General features: G+C 43.0%; 1 protein-coding gene across 1 annotated transcript; it reads left to right on the plus strand.

Moving 5' to 3' along the window:
• The first annotated feature begins 104 nt into the window (after window positions 1–104).
• LOC111235968 (nuclear factor of activated T-cells, cytoplasmic 3-like) lies at window positions 105–21431 on the plus strand. Its single transcript, XM_022764544.1, has 10 exons — window positions 105–475; window positions 6032–6707; window positions 8591–8992; window positions 9495–9657; window positions 11965–12164; window positions 12757–12929; window positions 13211–13351; window positions 13455–13510; window positions 16352–17657; window positions 20609–21431. Exons 1-10 carry the CDS (start codon window positions 403–405, stop codon window positions 20746–20748), a joined length of 3330 nt encoding a protein of 1109 aa, XP_022620265.1. The 5' UTR covers window positions 105–402; the 3' UTR covers window positions 20749–21431.
• Window positions 21432–22020: the final 589 nt, after the last annotated feature.

Here is a 22020-nt window from a genome sequence, read left to right on the forward strand (position 1 = left end):
TGTTTTAAATTGTATTTCGGGTTGTTTTTTTTTATAGTTTCCTTACATCGCTTCAATACGTAATTACAGTTTACGAGGGGGCCATGAACGCGGCATAAGGATCAACCTGGAGAAGAGTAGAACTCGCAGCAGCCGAACAGAAACCGCGAACACAGCAACTTAGCACAAATATGGGACTGTTATGTTTTTACTACACAGCGCGGAGGAGTGTTTTATAATCGAGTAGATGTCGGTTTTACAACTTTTAGTCGGGAATTAGTCGACGTGTTGTTGTTGGCGCCTCAGTTGAAACAAGAGTTCTGCTTTCAGTCGGATGGAAGTGAGTGAGACAGGTCAGTTTTAAAGACAGACAGCTCGGTGTAACGGCTCCCTCCGAGGACGTTCACCGAGTCTTTCGGTTCAATGTCCGCAGTAAACTGCGCTGAGGAGCTGGACTTCAGACTGATCTTTGAGGAGGACGGCAGACAGACGGCAGGTACGTGTCGTTTTGGCGACGTTAGTTAGCGATTTGTCAACCCCCCCCCCCCCACCCCCCCGCCAAGTTAACGAGAATTAGCGAGAGTTATACCGGAAGTTAAGTCTTCAAAATAAAACACACAATTCAATGCATAAAAATGGACAAACATTATCTTCTGCAGTTTAGTGCAAAAGTTAATCAAATTACGTATGTTGTTCAAGTAAATACAAACGAACATTTCTGCAGCAAATACGTTAAAATATTAAATTATATTTTAATTTTGTAAATTGGTTCATTTACTGTAAAATTACAATTTTAAATTTAAAAAAAAATTGGTTTTATTTTTCTTTTCTGTTACCTCTACACAGTATGGAAGAGTGATTAGGGCCACATGTGATTTTTTTTTTTTTTTTAATTCTGAGAAAATATTTCTTTCCACATGTGGCCCTAATGTGAAAAGAAATATATTTTTTAGAAAGTCAGAATTCTGACCTTTTTCTCAGAATAATAATTTTAAAAAAAAGTTCACAAATGGCCCTAATCCTCTTCCATACAACAACCTCTGGTACAGTGGTTGGCAACAGTTGGTGAACTCTTAATGATGACCTGATTTTCTACATTAATTGGTCATAAACAGGATCTGGTCTTTATCTAAGTCGCAAATATAGACAAACACAATATACTTAAGCCAACGGGTGTGGTTTTATTGAACAAGTGCTGGTAGAAAAAGGAAGTGAACCCTCACATTTATTAACAGCTCAACTCTCAGGATGATTTTGGACCATTCTTTCTTATAGAGCTGCTTCAGCTCAGACAGATTCTCTACTGAGATAAAGTCTGGAAAGAAATTTACTCTGACGTTCAGGGTCATCCACTTTCAGGGAGAGCAGCTACAGAGTTGAATCATCTCCATGTATAGACAGTTAGTGTGACTGAGAACTGATAAAAATCTAAACTCTGTGACACCTTTAGCTTCATGCAAATCAGCAACTCATGATCCTCCGTCTCTGAGATGGTTGTCGTGAGGCGTGGTTCACATCAGCAGATGTTTCTTGTGAGCAGATGTTTCTAGATGTGGGTTACACACACCTCCCATCTGGTTTCACGGACTGGACTCCAGGTCTGATAACTTGATAACTCCTGACTTTGTTAGCCTTTGTTGACGTCACTAGCCGAGGGGCTCAGCCTCGACTGTGTTTGAATGATATTTTCAATGTGGACAAGAACAAAACAAAGATTTGTGTGTTTGTTCATTATTGTAACTTAGATGGAGATCAGACATGTCAAGACAAATAAATGCAGATAATTCCAAAGGATTTAAATCATTTTCTTGCCACTGCACCTTTTGTCTTGTACTGTTATCTGTGAATGTCTGTGACTGAGTGAGTGAGTGATAAAGTTGAGTGATAAAGTTACACCATCGGTCGGCCGAGTGTTGGACTTTTCCTATTGGCTGTTGCTCTTTCAAAATGATTTGGTGGAAACAGTTTCTATTACGTCATCAGGAGGCATTTCAATTCCATATAAAGTGTGTTTTTCAACTTAATTATTAAAAACTACAAACAATGATGTAAATAATACAACAGTACAGGCATATAGATACATATTTACAGTAGTATTTAAACGTTTGGTCTTAATTAACTTCTTCGTGGTGTGAAAAAGGTTTTAAACAGCTTTAAATTTGACTTGGTGAACTCCACAAAAAACCCTTTTTATAATTAAGACTAAATTCACTATTATAGGATACATTAAAATGAGTGTAAATAGACAGTGGTAATTATAAATATTTATGACCATCAAATGTTAAAAAAGACAAATGGTATTTAAGATTTGTAATAAATGACATCAAACAGATGTAGCTTGTATAAACCACAATTACTTTCTCTATCAGGTTTATTTATGACTCTATGTGTCTAATAATAACTAACTTCTATGTGACTAATAATTATTTTCATATCCACTTCACAGCCTGTTAGTCTGACAGTGATTTTATTTATTCATCACTTGATGTTTAAACTAAAATGTTGTTTCCCAGAGCTCCAAACCAAATATTAAATTTGTTACTCCTTGATTTAATAACTGCAGCTCTACAAAATATCGTTTCCCATGTAAATTAATTCTATTGTGCACCTCCACTTTTCCTAAGTTATTGTCACTTTTGCATAGTCAGACGTACAGGATTTTACTTTGAAAATGTTTAACCGGAAGTGGCAATGTCTTATTTTGGTGGATGTGACACATCCAGCTGTCTGCCGTTAAACTGAACAGGATTTTACAATGTGGATCTTAGAAGAGACTAAATCATCCCCCAGTTTTCTCCGCTGACAGCTACAGAGACGATCAGCTGATCAGCATTATTGATCAGGAGCCTGTAGTTTTAAAGTATTGATCAGGAGGCTGCTGCACATGTTGCTGCTCAGCTAATGTTGGTTTTATGCTGAACTCACAAAGAACAGATACGAGACTAAACTCTAAACTAAACCTTCTCCACCAGCTTCATATTGACTGAAACTTTATTATTTATATTAAAAATTTAAATCCTTGCAGGAATATTAAAGTGATACAATGATATGACGTATCACCTATTAATTGATCGATTGTTTGATCTATAAAAAGTCAAGGCCCTAGAGAGAAATTCCTGTCATAATTTGTCCAAATCGCTTGTTTTGTCTGACCAAGAGTCAAAAACCAAAAGATATTTAGTTTATCTTAAAACTGGAACTAGAGTTGAATAAATAAATTGATTAATCAAGTGGTTGGTTGATTGAAAATTAATCAATATCCCGATAATCGGTTTTTCTTTTAAGTGATTAATCAAGTTAAAATTCTGCTCTTTGTGGAGCATCACTACAAACTGAAGATCTTTGAGGACAAAACAAGACATTTGAAGATGTTGACTCGGGCTTTAGGACACTGTGATTTATCATTCAGAAAATAACTGACTAATTAATTAATAATGAAAATAATTAGAGCTTTAGTGATTAGTCGATTAATCAATTGATCCATCAACAGAAAATTAAATGGAAACTATTAATAATCTGTCAATCATTTAAGACATTTGATGGTTCTGGGTTCTCAAATACATTATATTATACTGTGTTAATTTAGTTGCAGTCTTAGTTGGAACCAGTGATTTGACTTAAAAAAAAATCAAAGGATTGATAAATGATCAAATACTTTGAGCAGTAATTGATTGATCCACTGGTTGTTCTGGCGCCACACTGGTTCCAGTTACAGTCAGTCATCCCTCAGAGGAATATGTGGTTTTAATTACTGAGTCCATCTGAGGTAATAACATGATTAACACTCTCACAGGAGGCTGGAGGTTTTAAGAGTCTCTCATGTGGCAGGTTTTTATAAACAGGGTGAAGGAGCCAAATCTGATATTAACATGAAATCAGTGATTGGTAGATTGTCAATCACCTTAAATTGATCATACAGGTGTCGGCTCTAAAAATGAAAAATAAGAGTTGTTTTCAGTTTCTTGGCTCATAACAGTTTTGAACCCTCCTGTTAATGTGTGACGAAACTAAGTGATCAGTTAATCCTGACAATAACTGCCACATTTTTCAGTAATCAATATTATTTTAGTTGCAGCCTTAAATTAAAGCCAGTGCTGCAAAGTATAAGTATTTACTTTAAGTATTGTACTTCAAAACCAGTTTGAGGGACATGTACTTTGATTGATTATTTCCATTGTCCTCTCCATCTGTGACCCTTTGGAGGGGCCCGACCCGCAGGTTGAGACGCAGTGGACTAAAGAAGCTACAACAGTAACATGACTCAGGATCAATGATCTATGATCTGATCAGAGATCAATCACAGGAGACAGTTTACTGCACGATGAAGCACTTTTACTGTGATACTGTAACTACAGGAAGTACTTTTACTACTTTTACTGTTTACTGTGGATGGATGGATGGATGGATGGATGATTGATAGATAGAGAGATAGATAGATAGATGGATAGATGGATGAATGGATAGATGGTTGCAACTGTTGCATCACATCTCATTTGTCTCCATCCAGCACATGAGGTTTATTGCAAGGAAGCAGCAAGTGAAGCTGTTGAAGCAAATCGCAGTTGCTGCTTTGACGCCTTTTTTTTGCATGAAGCGTGCAAGGTGTGTGTGTGTGTGTGTGTGTGTGTGTGTGTGTGTGTGTGTGTGTGTGTGTGTGTGTGTGTCTGAGACAGAAGGAGGGATATTAATAGTGGGACTGTGGGGGGGGGGGGGGGGTTTGCAGCTGTGTGAATGAACTTACTGAACTGTTGTAGATAATCTGTCACCATAATTAGTCCAGTGCTTGTACTATTAACTGCTGCTGCAGCGTGACTGTACATCCGCTGAGCAGTTAACATCAGCAACACTTAACCGTACAAGCACTGTCAGTAGAGAGACAACATAATAAATACATATTATTATTATTATTATTATTATAAGCCTTAAATAACAGCAGGCAGAGCAGGGAGTGTTGTGTAGAAAATCAGTCGACAACTGTTTTGACAATCGATAAATCATTTCAGTCAATTAATCAACGATAAAATCAGTGCTGTCAATCAACCAATTGATTACTCTAAAAAATGTTTTGGTTCTAAACAGAAGAAGTTGTCAAAGTACGGCCGAAAAAAAGATGCTTTCCTTCTGACGCTGGGAAACAGGACAGCGATGCTTCCTGGTGATCTGACGCACATCAGGACACTGCTGACATAGAACAGAGAGGGTGACGGAGGCTTTGAAGAGCATCATTTGCTGCCGTGTATCCTGTGTGCTGTGTGTGCTTGTGTGTGTTGTGTGTGTGTGTGTGTATTTGTATCTGCATTTGATTATAAGCAGTGAATATTTGGCTTTAATTATAACAAATACACACACAGTACAGTCATGTAGTACAGGGATAAAACAGAACAAAAGTAAACAAAACAAACCAGGAAGTGAATCACTCAGGTTTTATTTAATTACAAGAAAGTAAAGTTAAAAGTAAACCAGCCGTCAGGACTTCTGGAACTTTGTGATGTCACAACAAAGCAGTCACCAAGCCCCGCCCACCTGGACCCACCATCCAAACCTTGCAGGATTTGGTTTCTCTGAGTGTTTTTACCTGAAATCTGCTTTATTTTTATTGGATCACTCAGAAAACAGTCAGCCAATCAGAAGAGAGGCTCAGAGCCTCCTCTCTTCTGATTGGCTCACCGACCTGTTGTTACTAGAGCTGCAGAGAGAAGCCTGAGAGAGGAGATGTGAAACTACACTGAGATGGTTTTTGGTTCTTAAAACCACAAATATATCTTCTTATGGATCAACACTTCAAAATAAAACACAGGGACCTTTAAATATATGACATTTTCTCTGTGAAATATTGTCTCTTCACTAATGTAAATGTTTTATTTCATAAAGTGTTAAACAGTTTTAGGACGTGGTGGTTGTTATTTCCTCTGCTGCTTGTGTCCAGATAATAAATGATCATTAACTGTGTGCAGCTCTGACTTCTGCTACATGACAATGAAACACAAGTGTGTTTGCAATGCAAATGTTCCCACGTCACTGATTTACATGCCGCTTCATCTCGTCCCCGCAGGTCCAGATCTCAATGTGAGGACGCCTCCCTCCTCCACACAGGCCGTGGCGGGGCAGCCCGTCAGCCTGGAGCCGTATTTCTCCGCCGCAGACGGCTACCAGCATGTCGGCTGCCACCCCCAGGGGCCCCCGCAGTACGGGGCCCAGAGGAACCCGAGAGCCTTCGACTGCCCGAGTATCCAGATCACCTCCATAGCTCCGAACAGCCATGTGGAGCCCGGCGCTGGCCACGGAGCTTTGGCGGTGGGCGGGGCAGAGGGGGGCTATGCTGAGGCAGTGTGGTCCAGGGGCCAGCTGTTCCTGCCCCTGGACCCGTGCTACCGGGACCCGGCGCTCTGCCCGAGCCCCTGCAGCAGCCTGTCGTCCAGGAGCTGGATGTCCGACCTCTCCTCCTGCGAGTCCTTCTCCAACGTCTACGACGACACCGAGGGGGAGCTGTCCGACGCCGCCCGCCTCGCCCTGGGCTCCCCCCTCGGGTCACCTCTGGGGTCGCCGGGCTGTGGGGGCGGGGCCTTCGGGGTGGAGTTATGGCAACAGAAATACCAACATCCTCTACCCTTCAGCCCGGCGCTGTCGCCCCATCAGTCTCCTCGCCAGTCGCCCCGTCAGTCGCCCTGCCACTCCCCTCGCACCAGTGTCACGGAGGAGAGCTGGCTGAACCGCCGGCCCACTTCCAGGTAACAAATCAACATGGCCTCCAAATGTTTAACTGATTATAACCGTGCCCCGCTCTGTGCTTCCAAACTTCAATAGTTATCATCTGTAAATCCTGTAAATAAGTCAAACATGAACCAGGTTCAAACGTGAGGCAGCTTTTCATCTTCTGACCTGCACAGGTCCATCAATCAATCAATCAATCAAACTATATTTGTGCAGTTCAAAGAGCTTCACAGACTGATGAGCTCAAAAGAAAAAGGACAAATCAAGAGAAAGCTGAGAATGAGATGGAATAAAATAGATTTAAAAGGCTATAATAACAGAAAAAAAAAGAAAATGAATAAATGAATAATAAAATACAATTTACAACATAATTACAGTAAAATAAGTGAATANGGACAAATCAAGAGAAAGCTGAGAATGAGATGGAATAAAATAGATTTAAAAAGCTATAATAACAGAAAAAAAAGAAAATGAATAAATGAATAATATAATACAATTTACAACATAATTACAGTAAAATAAGTGAATGAAATAAAGTGAGTAAAGACTAAGAACCATATTTAACTGAAAGCCGGGCTGAACAGGAACACTTCCTGCTGCTCTCAGAGGTTTTAGTCCTGCGCTCCTGAACAATGGACTCACCTGAGGAGCCGTACTCTCTCACCTGGACGGACACAAACCAAACAGCTTCTCTCTAAATCACTCCTGCTCCTCACCTGTTGATATGAGACCAGAGCTTTTTAAAACCTTTAATCAACTAACAGGCTCAGGTCAGCCGCAGGTCGGTGCAGGTATAAATCTTACTGCTGTCGGGGGAAGCAACAGTCTGGAGAAATGATGAAAATAAATAATAAAAATAGTTTTCAGTGGACTGTGGTCTCAGACCTTACAGACAGCTGGCACAGTGTGGACGCCCTCGTTAATTATTTAAATCCTCACAACACCAGGATTCAACAGTCACTGTCCTTGTGTTTTATTATATGTGTGAATATATTTTGCACATGGACGTGTTTATGATTATTAACTGTGTACAGATCACGTACAGACCAACCTGCCCCGAGGCTCCAGGTCTGATACCAAGTTAACAAAAGGACCCGATAGAAAAAATAAACTGTTTATTTTTGAAAAACAAAATATGTTCCATCACAACAGCTAGAAAATAAACAATAATAAACCTTCAAGGTAAAGAGCGGGAAAGTGGAAACATGGGACTGTGGGTAAGACTCCATATTCTGTCAGCTCATAACAAATGAAATATATCTCATGGCAACATCTTCACCTGTGGTTCCCAAACGTTCCCAACTCACGGCTCACATCTGACCCCGTAACAATATGGAGGCCAAATAATACGCTCTCTTCTTTTTGTTGTTTGACGGAGGAGAGATCACTGGTCGATCCACCGTCTGTCTCTTGACTCTCTTTCCTTTTAGTTCTTCCTGTTGCCTTTCCATTTTCACTCTCCAGTTTCTGCCACTAATGTTTTTTAAACCACGTTATATTATCACAAGTACAGATGAGGTTTCGATATCATTTCACACAGATAGGCCTTAATATATTAATATTGATATATTTTAAAAGTAATTTCATTTTGAAACACTTATTATTTATTATAATATATAACTTTGTTCTTTTTTATATTTACATATTTTCACCTAAATTGTTCTGTTTTGTAAATAATTCGTCGTCCCGCCTGCAAAACCTTTACGGCCCACCAGTGAGCCCCGACCCACAGGTTGGGAACCACCGATCACTGATCGAATGTGCAGATGAGACGTGGAACCATGTTTAATATTGATATGAATACAGCTGTTACTGCGTCTCTATCACCAGCAGAGATTTCACAAACTGACTGTAACGTAATAGAAACAGGTAGAAACTGTGATCCTGACTTTCCTCGCAGGCCGTCATCCAGACCGACCTCCCCCTGCGGAAAGAGACGCCACTCCAGCGCCGAACCCCACGCCCGCTCGCCCTCCCCTCACCACTCACCCAGCCCCACGCCGAGCGCCTCCCCGCGGGGCAGCGTGACAGACGACACCTGGGTGGGAAGCCCCGCCGGGGTCCTCGGGCCCCTCCTGATGTCCGGCTACCAGGAGCTGGATGTCCCCTCCAAGACCAGGAGGACGTCGGGGACCCAGCTGGGGGGCCTCCTTTCGGGTCAGGGAGACTCGGGGCTGGAACCGTTCCTGGATTCTCCCGTGGAAGAAGGGCGTGACCAGGACGGCCTGGCTGAGCTCTTCCTGCAGGTGCCCTCCCACTTCAGCTGGAACAAACCCAAACCTGGAAACCCTCCTCTGTTCAGGTGGGCTGTGATGTCACTTCTTAAAGGAACAGCTTGTTGGCTTTTTGGCAAAAAAGTCAGATTGATGCTACGCTAAAGTCTCTGTCTGTTAGCTTAGCTTGGCTTAGTGTAGCTGGGTGTTTCCAAGGGTTAAAACAGAGAGGTTTTCAGATTTAGCCGGCTTCAAAAGGCGAGAGCGTTAGCAACATGGCTACTGTCCAAAGCACGAGTCTGAACTAGAAACCCTGATCTCAGCGCCGTGATGAAGGTGCAGGGTTGTACTCAACCTCAGCCTAGTGCTGAGCTACAGGAAGTAGCTGTAAAACAGTGATTAAAACTTCCTGTCTGCTTCATATTTCCTGAACGTCTGATTTCAGTCTTCTCATCTCACTCACCACCTGAAAGCGAATAAAGCATCTTTCCCGAAACGTCTTTCTTGAAACATCCACTACTTTCAGAATAGTGTAAGTGACTGGTGTCATGAAGTGCCTGATGGTTATGTGTCTGTTGTTTCTGCCTCCAGGGTCTCGTCCCCCCCTCCCCTGGACTGGCCCCTGCCCAGCCAGTATGACCAGTGTGAGCTGAAGCTGGAGGTCCAGCCCAAGTCCTACCACAGGGCTCATTATGAGACGGAGGGCAGCAGAGGGTCCATCAAATCAGCTGCTGGAGGACACCCTGTTGTGAAGGTAAATCCCACGCTCAGGTCGACCTCACCCTGACCTCACCCTGACCTCACCCTGACCTCACCCTGACCTCACCCTGACCTCAGGTGAACTGTGTAAAAATGAGATTATGTTTTTGCTTGGTGACTTGAGTCTTAATCCTGTGGTCAGATGCTTTTAATGGAATATTCTGGGGGAAATGATGATGATGAAACAAACGATTGATCAGGTAAACACAAACATTAAAGTGAAAGATTAAATGTCAAGAAATGTGGCGTTGGCCTTAAGTCTTTAAATGTTCACGTTGTGTCTCCAGGTCGAGCTCTAACTGAACCCATCTGATGCCATCGTTAGTGCTGAAATCGTGTGTTGATTATTTCATAAGGGGATCAACAGGAAGTGAATCAGTAACTATTTTGTGATGGTGATGAAACTGCTTTTATTACAAGTCGCTCCTGAGCTGCTAAAAAAAAATACCAAACTGTTCTCAGCTCCTTCAGGGTCATTCAGGGTCACAGCAACAAAACATTATATCCATTAAGTTTGTGTTTAATCACATTGAATAACCGACACTGGCGAAGGCTCCTCTGTGTTAATAATTATTATAATAATACATTTTATTTACAGGCGCCTGTCAAAGCACTCAAGAACACAACACAAATCAAATATACAGTAGCAACAGAGAATATCCAACGTGACGTAACATACGAAATAAGTTAGAATAAATGTAATTGAAAGTTTGCAGAGGTGTGTCTTCAGGCGGGATTGGAAGGAAGGAAGAGAGTCGATAGTGAGATCAGTGGGAGAGGATGATGTCAGAGAGCGGGGCAGGTGTGTGCAGATGTGAAGTAGATCAGAGAGACTCGGAGGTGCGAGGTTGTGAAGCAGGATCTTGAAATCGATCCGGTGTTGAACAGGAAGCGAGTGCAGCTGCCGGAGGAGAGGAGCGATACGTTCTGTGGGAGAGGTTTGATAACGATAACAATAGGTGGGATATTTAAATATTGATGTCGTGTTAATAATGACCGATGTGACACCTTGTGGATCTTTATCAGTTCATCTTGTCGCTGCGCATTGAGTCTAATTTGAATTTGAATTTGACTGGTAATGTTATTATTTTTGTTTTTCAAATATTGTTATCGTGAATTCTCTTGACGGCGATGATCATGTCAGATACTCAGTGACACGGGTTTCCAGTTATAACGTGACTTGTTGTGGAAACCTGTCGTTGAAGTAACTCCAGTGTGACATGACCGTTGGATAAACGATGACGACGAACGATGAACGACATAAAGAGAGAGTCCCTCCCTAATGTTCCTCAGACACACAGGGGTAAAATCACTGCGGCTGTGTGTGTGTGTGTGTGTGTGTGTGTGTGTGTGTGTTGCTGCTGCTGGGGGTGAGCGGCCCCCCGTGGATCCTCTGGATCAGAGAACAGAGGCAGGCTGAGACAAGTAAAGCTCCCTCGAGGCCTCGTGTGTAACGGACACCAGCAGAGCTATTCTGGGCGCCGCATTTTCACGCCGCCGCTGAAGCCAGATGAGCTTCTTTCTGCGAGATGTGTGAAAACTCGCAGTGTCGAGACAAGGACGACTGAGAGCCGCGGCACAGGAACTGAAAATCAGACTGAGGCTGCAGGGTGAAGATTTTTTAAATTTTTTTATGTGAAATCCACAAAACAAAACACAGCAGATCAAACCTGACTTCACCGGACCTTTTGTTTTAGAGCGTTGAAAACAAAACCCTCGTAGATGTTTTACATTTTGATTTATTGTGTCTTTTTATATTATTAAATCATGATTAATCTGTTTAAACCATATTCTGGGATCCACATTGATAACAAGGTGAAATATGTTCTGAGTATTTACAAGGCGGGAAAGCGAAGCCACACTCGCCCACCTGTGCGGAGCGCGGGATGCTCTGATCTCTCCGGGTTTGGTCAAAGATGGGCAGTAGCGTCTGGTATATCACGGCTGAGACGACAGTTTTAACGTGTAAATATTCTTACGGATATTTAAACTTTTTGAGAAGCTGTATAAACAAGTTAAATACAATGTGTTCATCGGTGAGGTTTAGAGCAGTGGGTAGGTGTATTTCAACCTAAATTAACTTTAAATTAATTAGCTGTCAAACGTGCATCAGTGTCACCTTAAGTTTGGTCACATCCTGTCTGAGATGTCCCACTTTACTTTAACACTGGATCTTTTTTATTGCAACATCCTCCATTTTTACACATGGCGTGAAGATGCCTCATCCGTCTAGTCTAGGAGACGTAACAGCTGAGACGAGCAGCCGTTATTCACCTGTTTGTGTCTGACCTCGTGTCTGCAGTTGAACGGATTCAGCGAGCAGCCGGTCAGCCTGCTGTTGTTCATCGGCACCGCAGACGACCGCTACCTTCGCCCTCATTCCTTCTACCAGGTGCACCGGGTGACGGGGAAGACGGTCACCACCACCTGCCAGGAGAAGATCATGGGTTACACCAAAGTCCTGGAGATTCCTCTGCTTCCGGAAAACAACATGTCCGCCAGGTAACAGGAAACACCACCAGACCATCAGGTCATTTTTAAAAGGGGCTGTATGTAAGTTTTCTTGCTATTGCTACATAGCTAACATTAGCATTGACGTGTTTTGCTTTTGTTTCTATCACTTCTTTTCTTCTACTGAAGTTAGCATGCTAACCGGCTAGCCCCGGCCCGGCTGGATCAGCTTTCCGATACCGAGTCACTGTAGCGTCCAGTCTTCCCTGAAGATGTTGCTGCTCAGAGGACGTATTATAACCTGTTGTATTGTTAAAGCAACGATGGCTGAAGCTCTTGGCGAGCGACCGTTATCACCGTCACATGCTCCACATCCGGCTGCAGAGAAAACTTACTTACAGCACCTTCAAGGCTCTAAAATCAGCCTGATATCAGTTAGGATTTCTAAACTGTCCTTAAAGGTCCCATATTTTACACTTGTCCTGTGTTTTATTGGAAGTGTTGATAGAGCACAAGCTACAAACAAAACTCATCAAAACATCACTCTGCAGCTCCACCGGTGGTCAGAAACTCTACAGGAAACCCTTGAACGCAGCCGAGAATGTGATGAGCTGAACTGCACATCTTGTTTTGTGCTCCACAGCATCGACTGCGCCGGCATCTTGAAGCTGCGTAACGCCGACATCGAGCTGAAGAAAGGAGAGACGGACATCGGGCGGAAGAACACGAGGGTGCGTGTTGTGTTCAGGGTCGCCGTGCCTCAGCCGGATGGCCGGATGCTGTGGCTGCAGACAACATCTGCTCCTGTGGAGTGTTGTAAGTCCACCACTAGTATTAACACTAGTCAGAGAGCAGCGTGAAGGTTTTTCTTTATTTCGAAATCAGATTATAAAAGAACAAGCTGACAAGGAAACTGAGGGGAAGTGAGATATTACAGCTTGTGCAGAAAGTTGATAAACACTGATCATAATCAGTGAGTTTTTTTTTTTGTTCCTGCTTAATGAATATTTCCTCTGCGAGATGAACATGCTGCAGCTGCAGTCTGTAGAACCCAACTTACATTTAATTACCACAACAAATCTCACATTGTGTTTCAGCCCAGCGCTCCGGTCAGGAGCTTCCTCATGTGGACAGCTTCAGTCCGGCCAGCTGCTCCGTGGACGGAGGAGCGGAGCTGCTCATCTCCGGATCCAACATCTCCACACAGTCCAGGGTGGTTTTCATGGAGAAAGGCCCCGGTGAGATCAGCTGAGATTCACTTCCTTTACATTAAAATACGTTGACATCAGATTCTCTTCATGTTCAAGTGTCTCTGGTTTAAACCCTGTTTTCATCCCTCAGATGGAAGATCGCTGTGGGAAATGGATGCCAGAGTTCTGTCAGAAAAAAGCAGCGGAGTAAGTAGAAACATAATTTTCTTAAAAACATATATATATATATATATATATATATATATATATATATATTTTTATATATATATAAAAACATCTCTGTATATATATATATATATATAAATATATTTTTAAATACATTTAAAAACATCCCTGTTTATAGATGAAATTAACAAGATAAAAACAGATTGTCCAGGGATCCCTGTGACAGAATTGGGAGGTGAGAGCAGGAACATTGAAAATGTGTGATTTCACATAAAAACTGGTTCCAAACGACTGATTTGGCAAAAAACAAAAAGGCTAAATAATAATTACTTTTATAGAATATTAATCGGCTGCAATTATTTAGTTTGAGGTGCATCTCTCGTGATCTCTCCCTGTCATTCCCACAGCGACAGGATACTGATCATGAATGAAAGTAGGTCAGCAAAACGCCGGGTTATCTGTCCATCACCCGCAGACTTTCTCACTCTGTGTTCCTGTTGTTGTTGGAAGCAGCTAGATAATGTGTGTAAAGAGTAAAAACACTGAAAGTTTGAGCGGAGGTCAGAGGATATAATAATGATCCTCTAAATGTGTCACCTGATTACAGCAATGATGTTTTCCTCAGACGCTGGTGGAGACCAAAGCAGAGCTGAAAGACAGACTCCACGACTCTGACGCACAGTAGCTCAATACATTTTCATTTTTAATAAATTTAATTATAATTTTAATAAAGTTGTGTAGAAAAGAACAAATTTAAGGTCATTGTACTTCACTTGAGTGACTGCAGGCGTTACGCTTTCAGGTTGTTCGTCCGTCCGTCTCGATATCTCGCTGACGCCTCGAGGGAATTTCTTCAAATTTGGCACAAAAATTCACTTGGACTCGATTAGATGTTCGCAGTCAAAGGTCAAAGGTCACGGTGACCTCACATTCTTGTGAACGAGAAACATGAGGACCGCCCGACCCGTTGGTTGGGAACCAATGAACTGAACTAGGTGTCTGAACTGTTTCTGCACATTTACCTCAGCGGGAGTTTTAATGCAGGACTTGTACTAATGGAGTAATGGAGTATTTTTTCATTGTGATCTTGGGATTTTTACTGAAGTAAAGGACCTGAATACTTCTTCCAGCACTGCTGATGGGATGGTGATGTTGCTGTATCTGCTGGACGTGTAGACAGGCAGCAGTTTGAGCACCAGGTTGAAATTGAGGGTGAATCTTAAAAAGCTCGTCGTGGAGTTTTTTTGCCCCCAAGTGGTAAAAAAGTTGATTATTGCAATTTATTTATTTTTTTTCACTTACATACTTGATGTTCTGTTGCACATCGAGGAAAATGAAAGATCACAGTGTGTTCATGATCAGACGTCGCCTTTAGAGCATCAAAGCGTCGATCTCACAGAAATTCACTCCAGTTTCTGAACTTCACTTAAGATGGCGAAGGATTCCCTCAAGAGGAAGCGCAAAGAGGAAACTCACGAGAGCTTGTTGAAACCACAGAGTCTTAGACTGTGTGTGTGTGTGTGTGTGTGTGTGTGTGTGTGTGTGTGTGTGTCTGTGTGTGTGTGTGTCTGTGTCTGTCTGTCTGTCTGAGGGAGGGAAACAACGCAGCGCTCATCACGTCATCACTAAATAAATAAAAGCAGTTTTCTAGAATTTGAATGTGATGCTTTGGTTTAACATCAGGATCAATGATCAGTGTGTTTACGTTGAATTTTGTTTGAGTGTGTTGTTCCTCTTTTGCCATTAGTCTTGTGAAAACATTTTGCTGACACATGCAGCACTCAGGGCTTAAACATGGCTGAGGATGTGCAGCATTAGACCACAGTCTTTGAGGTCTGATACAGCTGGCGTTCAGACTAAACTTTACAAAGTCAGTCAAAATACATCCTGTTGGATTCAACCACGAGAAACACATATTTTACAGTATCTGTTGTTTTCTGTGCACGCAGCAGATTACAGCACATGACAGATTCACTATATGCCCAGAGACCTAGAGACTGTTCTTGCGGGTTTATTGGTGTTTTAATGAATTCAAATCAGAGTTGAATCCACTTAACAAATCTGAATCTCATCAGGTTTACCTTTTGACGTTTGCAAGAACCTAAAGGCTAAATTAGCTTTAGCTCAGGTGTTTAATCATCTTTTGTTGCCAGAGGAGACAAATAAAAGACCTTTAGTAATATATGAAATGTTAAAGCTCCATATTTTCTTCTTTTGTGTTTTATTTGAAGTGTTGATCCATCAGAAGATATAGAAACTATCTCAGTGTAGTTTTACATCTCCTCTCTCAGGCTTCTCTCTGGAGCTCTAGTAACAACAGGTCGGTGAGCCAATCAGAAGAGAGGAGGCTCTGAGCCTCTCTTCTGATTGGCTGACTGTTTTCTGAGTGATCCAATAAAAATAAAGCAGATTTCAGGTAAAAACACTCAGAGAAACCAAATCCTGCAAGGTTTGGATGGTGGGTCCAGGTGGGCGGGGCTTGGTGACTGCTTTGTTGTGACATCACAAAGTTCCAGAAGTCCTGACGGCTGGTTTTAAGGCTCAGTTTCTGAATACAGGCTGTGTGCATTTCTCTGTGGACTGAGGCTTTGATACTTTCACAGTATTAATATAGAAGCTAGAGCTGATCTATAATCACACTACACATGGACAGAGACCTTTACACTTGTAGGTAATGGTTCAAAGAGGAACTTGTTTCCCAGTTACGTGGTTCATGGCGTCGACAACCTTCTTCCAGAATTTCTGTTGTCCCAGAAACAGTGAATACATTTTGTCCTGCGTGTATTTTATACAGATATCTGGAGCATCAAGGAACAGGTGAATAAACCTGTTCTCCATGTCTCTTGTGTTTCTGTCTTTCAGTCCAGCGTTGTGGTGGAGGTCCCTCCGTACAATAAGAAGACATCCGGTCCGGTCCAAGTCCAGTTCTACGTCTCAAACGGGAAGAGGAAAAGGAGTCTAACGCAGAGCTTCACCTTCCTGCCTGGAGTCAGATGTCACCTCCCTCCTCCTCCTCCTGCTGCTGGGGCACAGCTGGTCAAACAGGAGCGCTGGGAGCTGGACCACATCTCCCACAATCCACCTGGATTCAGCCCAGATTTGTCTTATTACGATTCCTGTGACCTCCCAGTGCACTGTGGTCCTCCTTCCCAGAACGCACCTTGTTTCCATCATCCTCCTCCTTCCTCCGTCCCCCTTCAAACGTCCTTGATGTTTCCTCACAGCTCCTCCATCCGGCGTCACGCCTCCTCCTCCATGTCTTCTCAGATCTCCTCGGTCCCCCTTCAGACCTTGATTCCTCTTCAGACTGCCATCATGCCTCCTCAGACCTTCACCATCCCCCCTCAGATATCCTCGCTGCCTCCCCAGGCCTCCTCTGTCCCCCTTCAAACCTTCACCATCCCCCCGCAGGCCTCCTCGATACCCCCGCAGTCCTCCTCGCTGCCTCCCCAGGCCTCCCCTGTCCCCCTTCAAACCTTCACCATCCCCCCGCAGGCCTCCTCGATACCCCCGCAGTCCTCCTCGCTGCCTCCCCAGGCCTCCCCTGTCCCCCTTCAAACCTTCACCATCCCCCCGCAGGCCTCCTCGATACCCCCGCAGTCCTCCTCGCTGCCTCCCCAGACCTCCTCTGTCCCCCTTCAAACCTTCACCATCCCAACGCAGACCTCCTCGATACCCCCGCAGTCCTCCTCGCTGCCTCCCCAGACCTCCTCTGTCCCCCTTCAAACCTTTACCATCCCCCCGCAGACCTCCTCGCTGCCTCCCCAGACCTCCTCTGTCCCCCTTCAAACCTTCACCATCCCCCCGCAGACCTCCTCGCTGCCTCCCCAGGCCTCCTCTGTCCCCCTTCAAACTTTCACCATCCCCCCGCAGACCTCCTCGATCCCCCCGCAGTCCTCCTCGCTGCCTCCCCAGACCTCCTCTGTCCCCCTTCAAACCTTTACCATCCCCACGCAGACCTCCTCGCTGCCTCCCCAGACCTCCCCTGTTGGACCTCAGAGGGAACAGTCTCCATCTCTGAGTTCCAGTAGAGCCTTCGCGACCCCCGCTGGTCCCCAGAAGGACTCTCTGCTCTCCAGCCCAGGAGAAGTGCTGAGTATCAAGCAGGAGCCTGAAGACCAGCCAAACCTGGGATCCTTGGGCCTCCAGGAGATCACACTGGATGATGGTAGGAAGCTGGGTGTATTCATTCATTAACAGTTCACCCTGTGGGCTTGAACGGGGGCTCTGACAGATTTGTAGCTGACTTCTCATGGAGGTCAGCAGCTGTAGTCAGCTTGGACTCACGGCAGGGAACAACAGACAATGATAGATGTCCAGATTTACAGGTTTCTTAAACGCACCCTGCAGCATGACCCAGTCCTCCACTGTTGTTCTGTAGACTCTGTTCTCTGGTCTCTTGCAACAGGAAGTACTACAGGAAGTACTTTTACTGTGATACTGTAACTACAGGAAATACTTTTACTGCGATACTTTAACAACAGGAAGTACTTTTACAATGGTACTGTAACTACAGGAAGTACTTTTACTGTGATACTGTAACTACAGTAAGTACTTTTACTATGATACTGACTACAGTAAGTACTTTTACTGTGATACTTTATCTACAGGAAGTACTTTTACTTCAACAGCGTTTTTCTGATACTGTGCTTTTACTTTGGTAGGTTTTGAATGCAGGACTACCATTGGTCCAGACTGGCCTGACCCCCATACAAAGAGGCTTTGTTGGTCTGTCAGAGGATCAGTAGGAAACTTTTCACAACAATGAAGTGGTTTCGGTTCATTGAGAAAAAAAAAAACAACAATCACGTCTAAAAATATTTAATCAGACTTGTGATCTGGACCAGAACCAGATCTGGTTCTGAACCAGATCAGCACTGACTGGTTGTTCTGTGTGTTTATGCTGTGCAGCTGAGTGGCTGCTGGTCTCGCTGTGTGTGTGTGTGTGTGTGAATACTGTGTTTCTCTGATCTGGGTTATTAATAGCTGCGTCTGCTGGTTGCTGCTCTGAATGATGCAGATGGGGGTTAAATCTGTTGCTGTGTCTCAGTTGGCGGGCAGCAGCTGTCGTCAGGCCTCTGACCCTCCACCCTGCACCCCCCACCCGCCGCCCCCATCTTTCAGCTTGACTTTGACCGTGAGCCGCTCGATGTGGTGCTGCTGGACAAATGTCAGTCTCAGCACACACCAAGACACAGGATCAAAACACTGCAACAGCTTTAATACGACTGCCAGTGGTGGAAGATCCTTTAATTATGTAAAAGTAGTAATACCACAATGTAGAAAATTACTTTACTTAAAGTATCCAAAGTAAAATCTCTCAGGAGCTCTCATGAGATCACGTAAATCTCAGTAGAGCTTTGCCAACTCCAACCTGAGCAGCCACATCCTGTAGGTGAAAACACCTGTGTGGCCTTTTATCTGTGTTAGTTCATCATGTTTTATAAGCTGCTCATGTGTTTTGTACGTTAAATGACAGTAATTACTAACTAGAGCTGTCAGATAAATGTGGTGGAGAAGAGGCATGAAGAAGCACAATATGCTCAAGTGAAGTACAAGTACCTGATGTTTGTACTGTCCACCGCAGACTGCTGCTGCTGCCGCTTACTGATGGATTTGGTGATTGATTAGTGGTTTAAAGCTCCATATTTTCCTCTTCTTCTGTCTTTTATTTGAAGTGTTGATCCATAAGAAGATATATTTGTGGTTTTAAGAACCAAAAACCATCTCAGTGTAGTTTTACATCTCCTCTCTCAGGCTTCTCTCTGGAGCTCTAGTAACAACAGGTCGGTGAGCCAATCAGAGGAGAGGAGGCTCTGAGCCTCTCTTCTGATTGGCTGACTGTTTTCTGAGTGATCCAATAAAAATATAGCAGATTTCAGGTAAAAACACTCAGAGAAACCAAATCCTGCAAGGTTTGGATGGTGGGTCCAGGTGGGCGGGGCTTGGTGACTGCTTTGTTGTGACATCACAAAGTTCCAGAAGTCCTGACGGCTGGTTTTAAGGCTCAGTTTCTGAATACAGGCTGTGTGCATTTCTCTGTGGACTGAGGCTTTGATACTTTCACAGTATTAATATAGAAGCTAGAGCTGATCTATAATCACACTACACATGGACACAGACCTTTACACTGGAGGAGCTTTAACACTCAGCTACAGGTTTTCTTGTGACTTGGTTGTTTATCTCTGCAGGTTGTGACCAGTTCAACCTCAGATTGTTTTATTTGATTGATTGATTGATTTATTCATCACAGACCTTCACTTGGACTCGAGGATGAACTGATGAGATTTTGGTGGTCAAAGGTCAAAGCCACTTTGACCTCACATCTGTCCAATTCTTATGAACATGATATATTAGGAACATTTCATTTCATCCGGCACGAACATTCACCTGGACTGGAGGATGAACTGTGACAGATTTAGTGGCTGCTGGTGTGTATCCAGATGCAGGTGAAGTGTGTGTTTAATAAGCGCCCTGCTGCTGATGATTATCAGGGTTGGTGTGGTGCTTTGCTTCCTGAGCTTCGGGTTTCACAGCACTGCTATGAATAGACTGAATGGAGCGGAGATGGATCCATGTGCTGCCCTGTAAATAGACCCAGACCAGGCAGAGAGCGGCTTTTACTACCACTACCAATAATAATAAACACAGTCATCTCTGTGTCATCAAGTCCTGGTTAATGATGAGGATCCAGGCTGTTGTAATTAATGGATTAGTTAGTCATTATCTTTTCTTACCAATCATGAAGCTGTTTAAGGAAAATATTTAGACTTTAGGCGTCAGAGCAAATTGTAGGTAAATAAAAGATTTTTCTGATTCAAGCCACAAGCTGTAGTTTGTGTCCAGCTGCTCCCTCCTGTGGTGTTTCAGGGAACTGCAACACAGATTCTATTTACACCAGCACAGGAATATAATGTGATGCAGCGTAAATGTTTAATTCAGATGTGGATTTAAAAGCTCTAATGGAAGATACGTTTTCTGCCAAAATGTTTATTCAAACAGTAATTTAGTTAAAAAAGTCAAAAATGATATATTTTTAAAACTTTTTCTTTTAATTGAAATGTTTTGGTGAATATAAAACTGACGTAATTCTGTTTCCTGGTTGTGTTTCTGTTGCAGTGAATGAGATCATTGACAGAGATATCTGCAGTCTGAGCAGCGGCCCCCAGCCCGACCAGTTTGACCAGTACCACCAGTACGACTGGGAGCACAAGTCCGGCGACGCCGCCGCGTCACCGTTCAGGGGAGGCCCTCAGTAGCTGCGCTGCTTCCTCAGGAGAAGACAGCAGTGCTTCTTCTTCTTCTTCTTCTGTTTTGCTGTTTGGACAAAGAAAATAAAGCGGAAGGCCGTGTTTGCACCAAGTGCACCAAACTGATCTCCAAGTGCCTGAAAACCAATCAGCAGCCTCGACGAGTCCGCAGGGCTCCTCCCATCAGGGTATCACGTCACATTGCTGTTTCCTCGTCTGTCTCAGGAATTTTACCTCACTGACAAACCAAAGAGTTTTTTTGTTTTTTTTTTAGCTTTTCATGACGAATTGGAAGAAATGAAGAATAAAACAAAAGGGCTGTAAATCATCTGTAAGTGTAGAGCTTCAATGTGACTCAATCTAACAATCAGGAAACGTCTTTACAGCAGCTGAAGCACAAAAAAAAAAAAAAAAAGTTATTATTTATTGGCCAGTTAATTAAAAAAATCTATTTTTGATACTCTGGATCGACTCCATTAAAAACTAAAGTCCTTCAGCTGATCATTTACATTTTTTATAGCTTGGTTTTACTCTGTTTACATTTCCTTCGCTGAATTTCATTACTGCTGTTCAACCTGAACTGTTTTTGGTGTGAAGCTTAAGACACTGAATTTATAGAAATGTATCGCAAGGTTGAAGTAAAAAGAAAAGAAAAGTCTGTTCTGTGTTTTGATAAATACTTTGTTAAACAATGAGCGTGAGTCGTAAAATAATTTATTCTGTGAAAACCGACATTTCCTACTGGTGGAAATGCTGCATTACATTTGAGGCACTCATGTGACATTCAGTTCATGACGTTTCATTGCAGGGAGGTCAAAGGTCAGAGCAGGGAAAACTTCTGAGCAGCAGGAACAAGCTGAGAATGTTATTAAAGGGTAAATCCTCACACAATGAATGAAGTTCTCCACTGTTGGTTTGTGAAAAGAACAAGTATCATCTGCAGAGCCAACATTTGAATTTAGTGTTAAAACATGAATTTATGGCTCTGGAATCTAATCAGCTGCTCATTTTTAACTGTCCTCCTATAAGAAGAAGGTCGAAGCCAGGACTTAAAAAATACTGACGCCACCAATCACCAAAGAGAGAGTCTCTAAAATGTCTGATCTGGATTCTTCACATTTTATTTATTCAGCTGTTCAGTTCTGTTTTCTGTGAGTCTGTAAATACTGACAATCAGATTATAAAACCTCACAAATCTTCTCAGTGTTGGCGACAGCATTTTCTGAGGAGGACTGAAGAGTGGCTGAAAACCAGTTTAATCAGATCTGTGACTTTTGATTG

This window comes from Seriola dumerili, unplaced genomic scaffold, assembly GCF_002260705.1.
Source record: "Seriola dumerili isolate Sdu_G_001 unplaced genomic scaffold, Sdu_1.0 BDQW01000550.1, whole genome shotgun sequence".
Lineage (NCBI taxonomy): Eukaryota > Metazoa > Chordata > Actinopteri > Carangiformes > Carangidae > Seriola > Seriola dumerili.

What these genes read in the sequence shown, in the direction of transcription:
- LOC111235968 (XM_022764544.1), top strand. Translation starts at nt 403, where the DNA reads ATGTCCGCAGTAAACTGCGCTGAGGAGCTGGACTTCAGACTGATCTTT. An exon ending in GGACGGCAGACAGACGGCAG is followed by an intron (nt 476 to 6,031) that starts GTACGTGTCGTT and finishes TCGTCCCCGCAG; the next exon opens with GTCCAGATCTCAATGTGAGG. An exon ending in TTTCATGGAGAAAGGCCCCG is followed by an intron (nt 13,352 to 13,454) that starts GTGAGATCAGCT and finishes TTCATCCCTCAG; the next exon opens with ATGGAAGATCGCTGTGGGAA.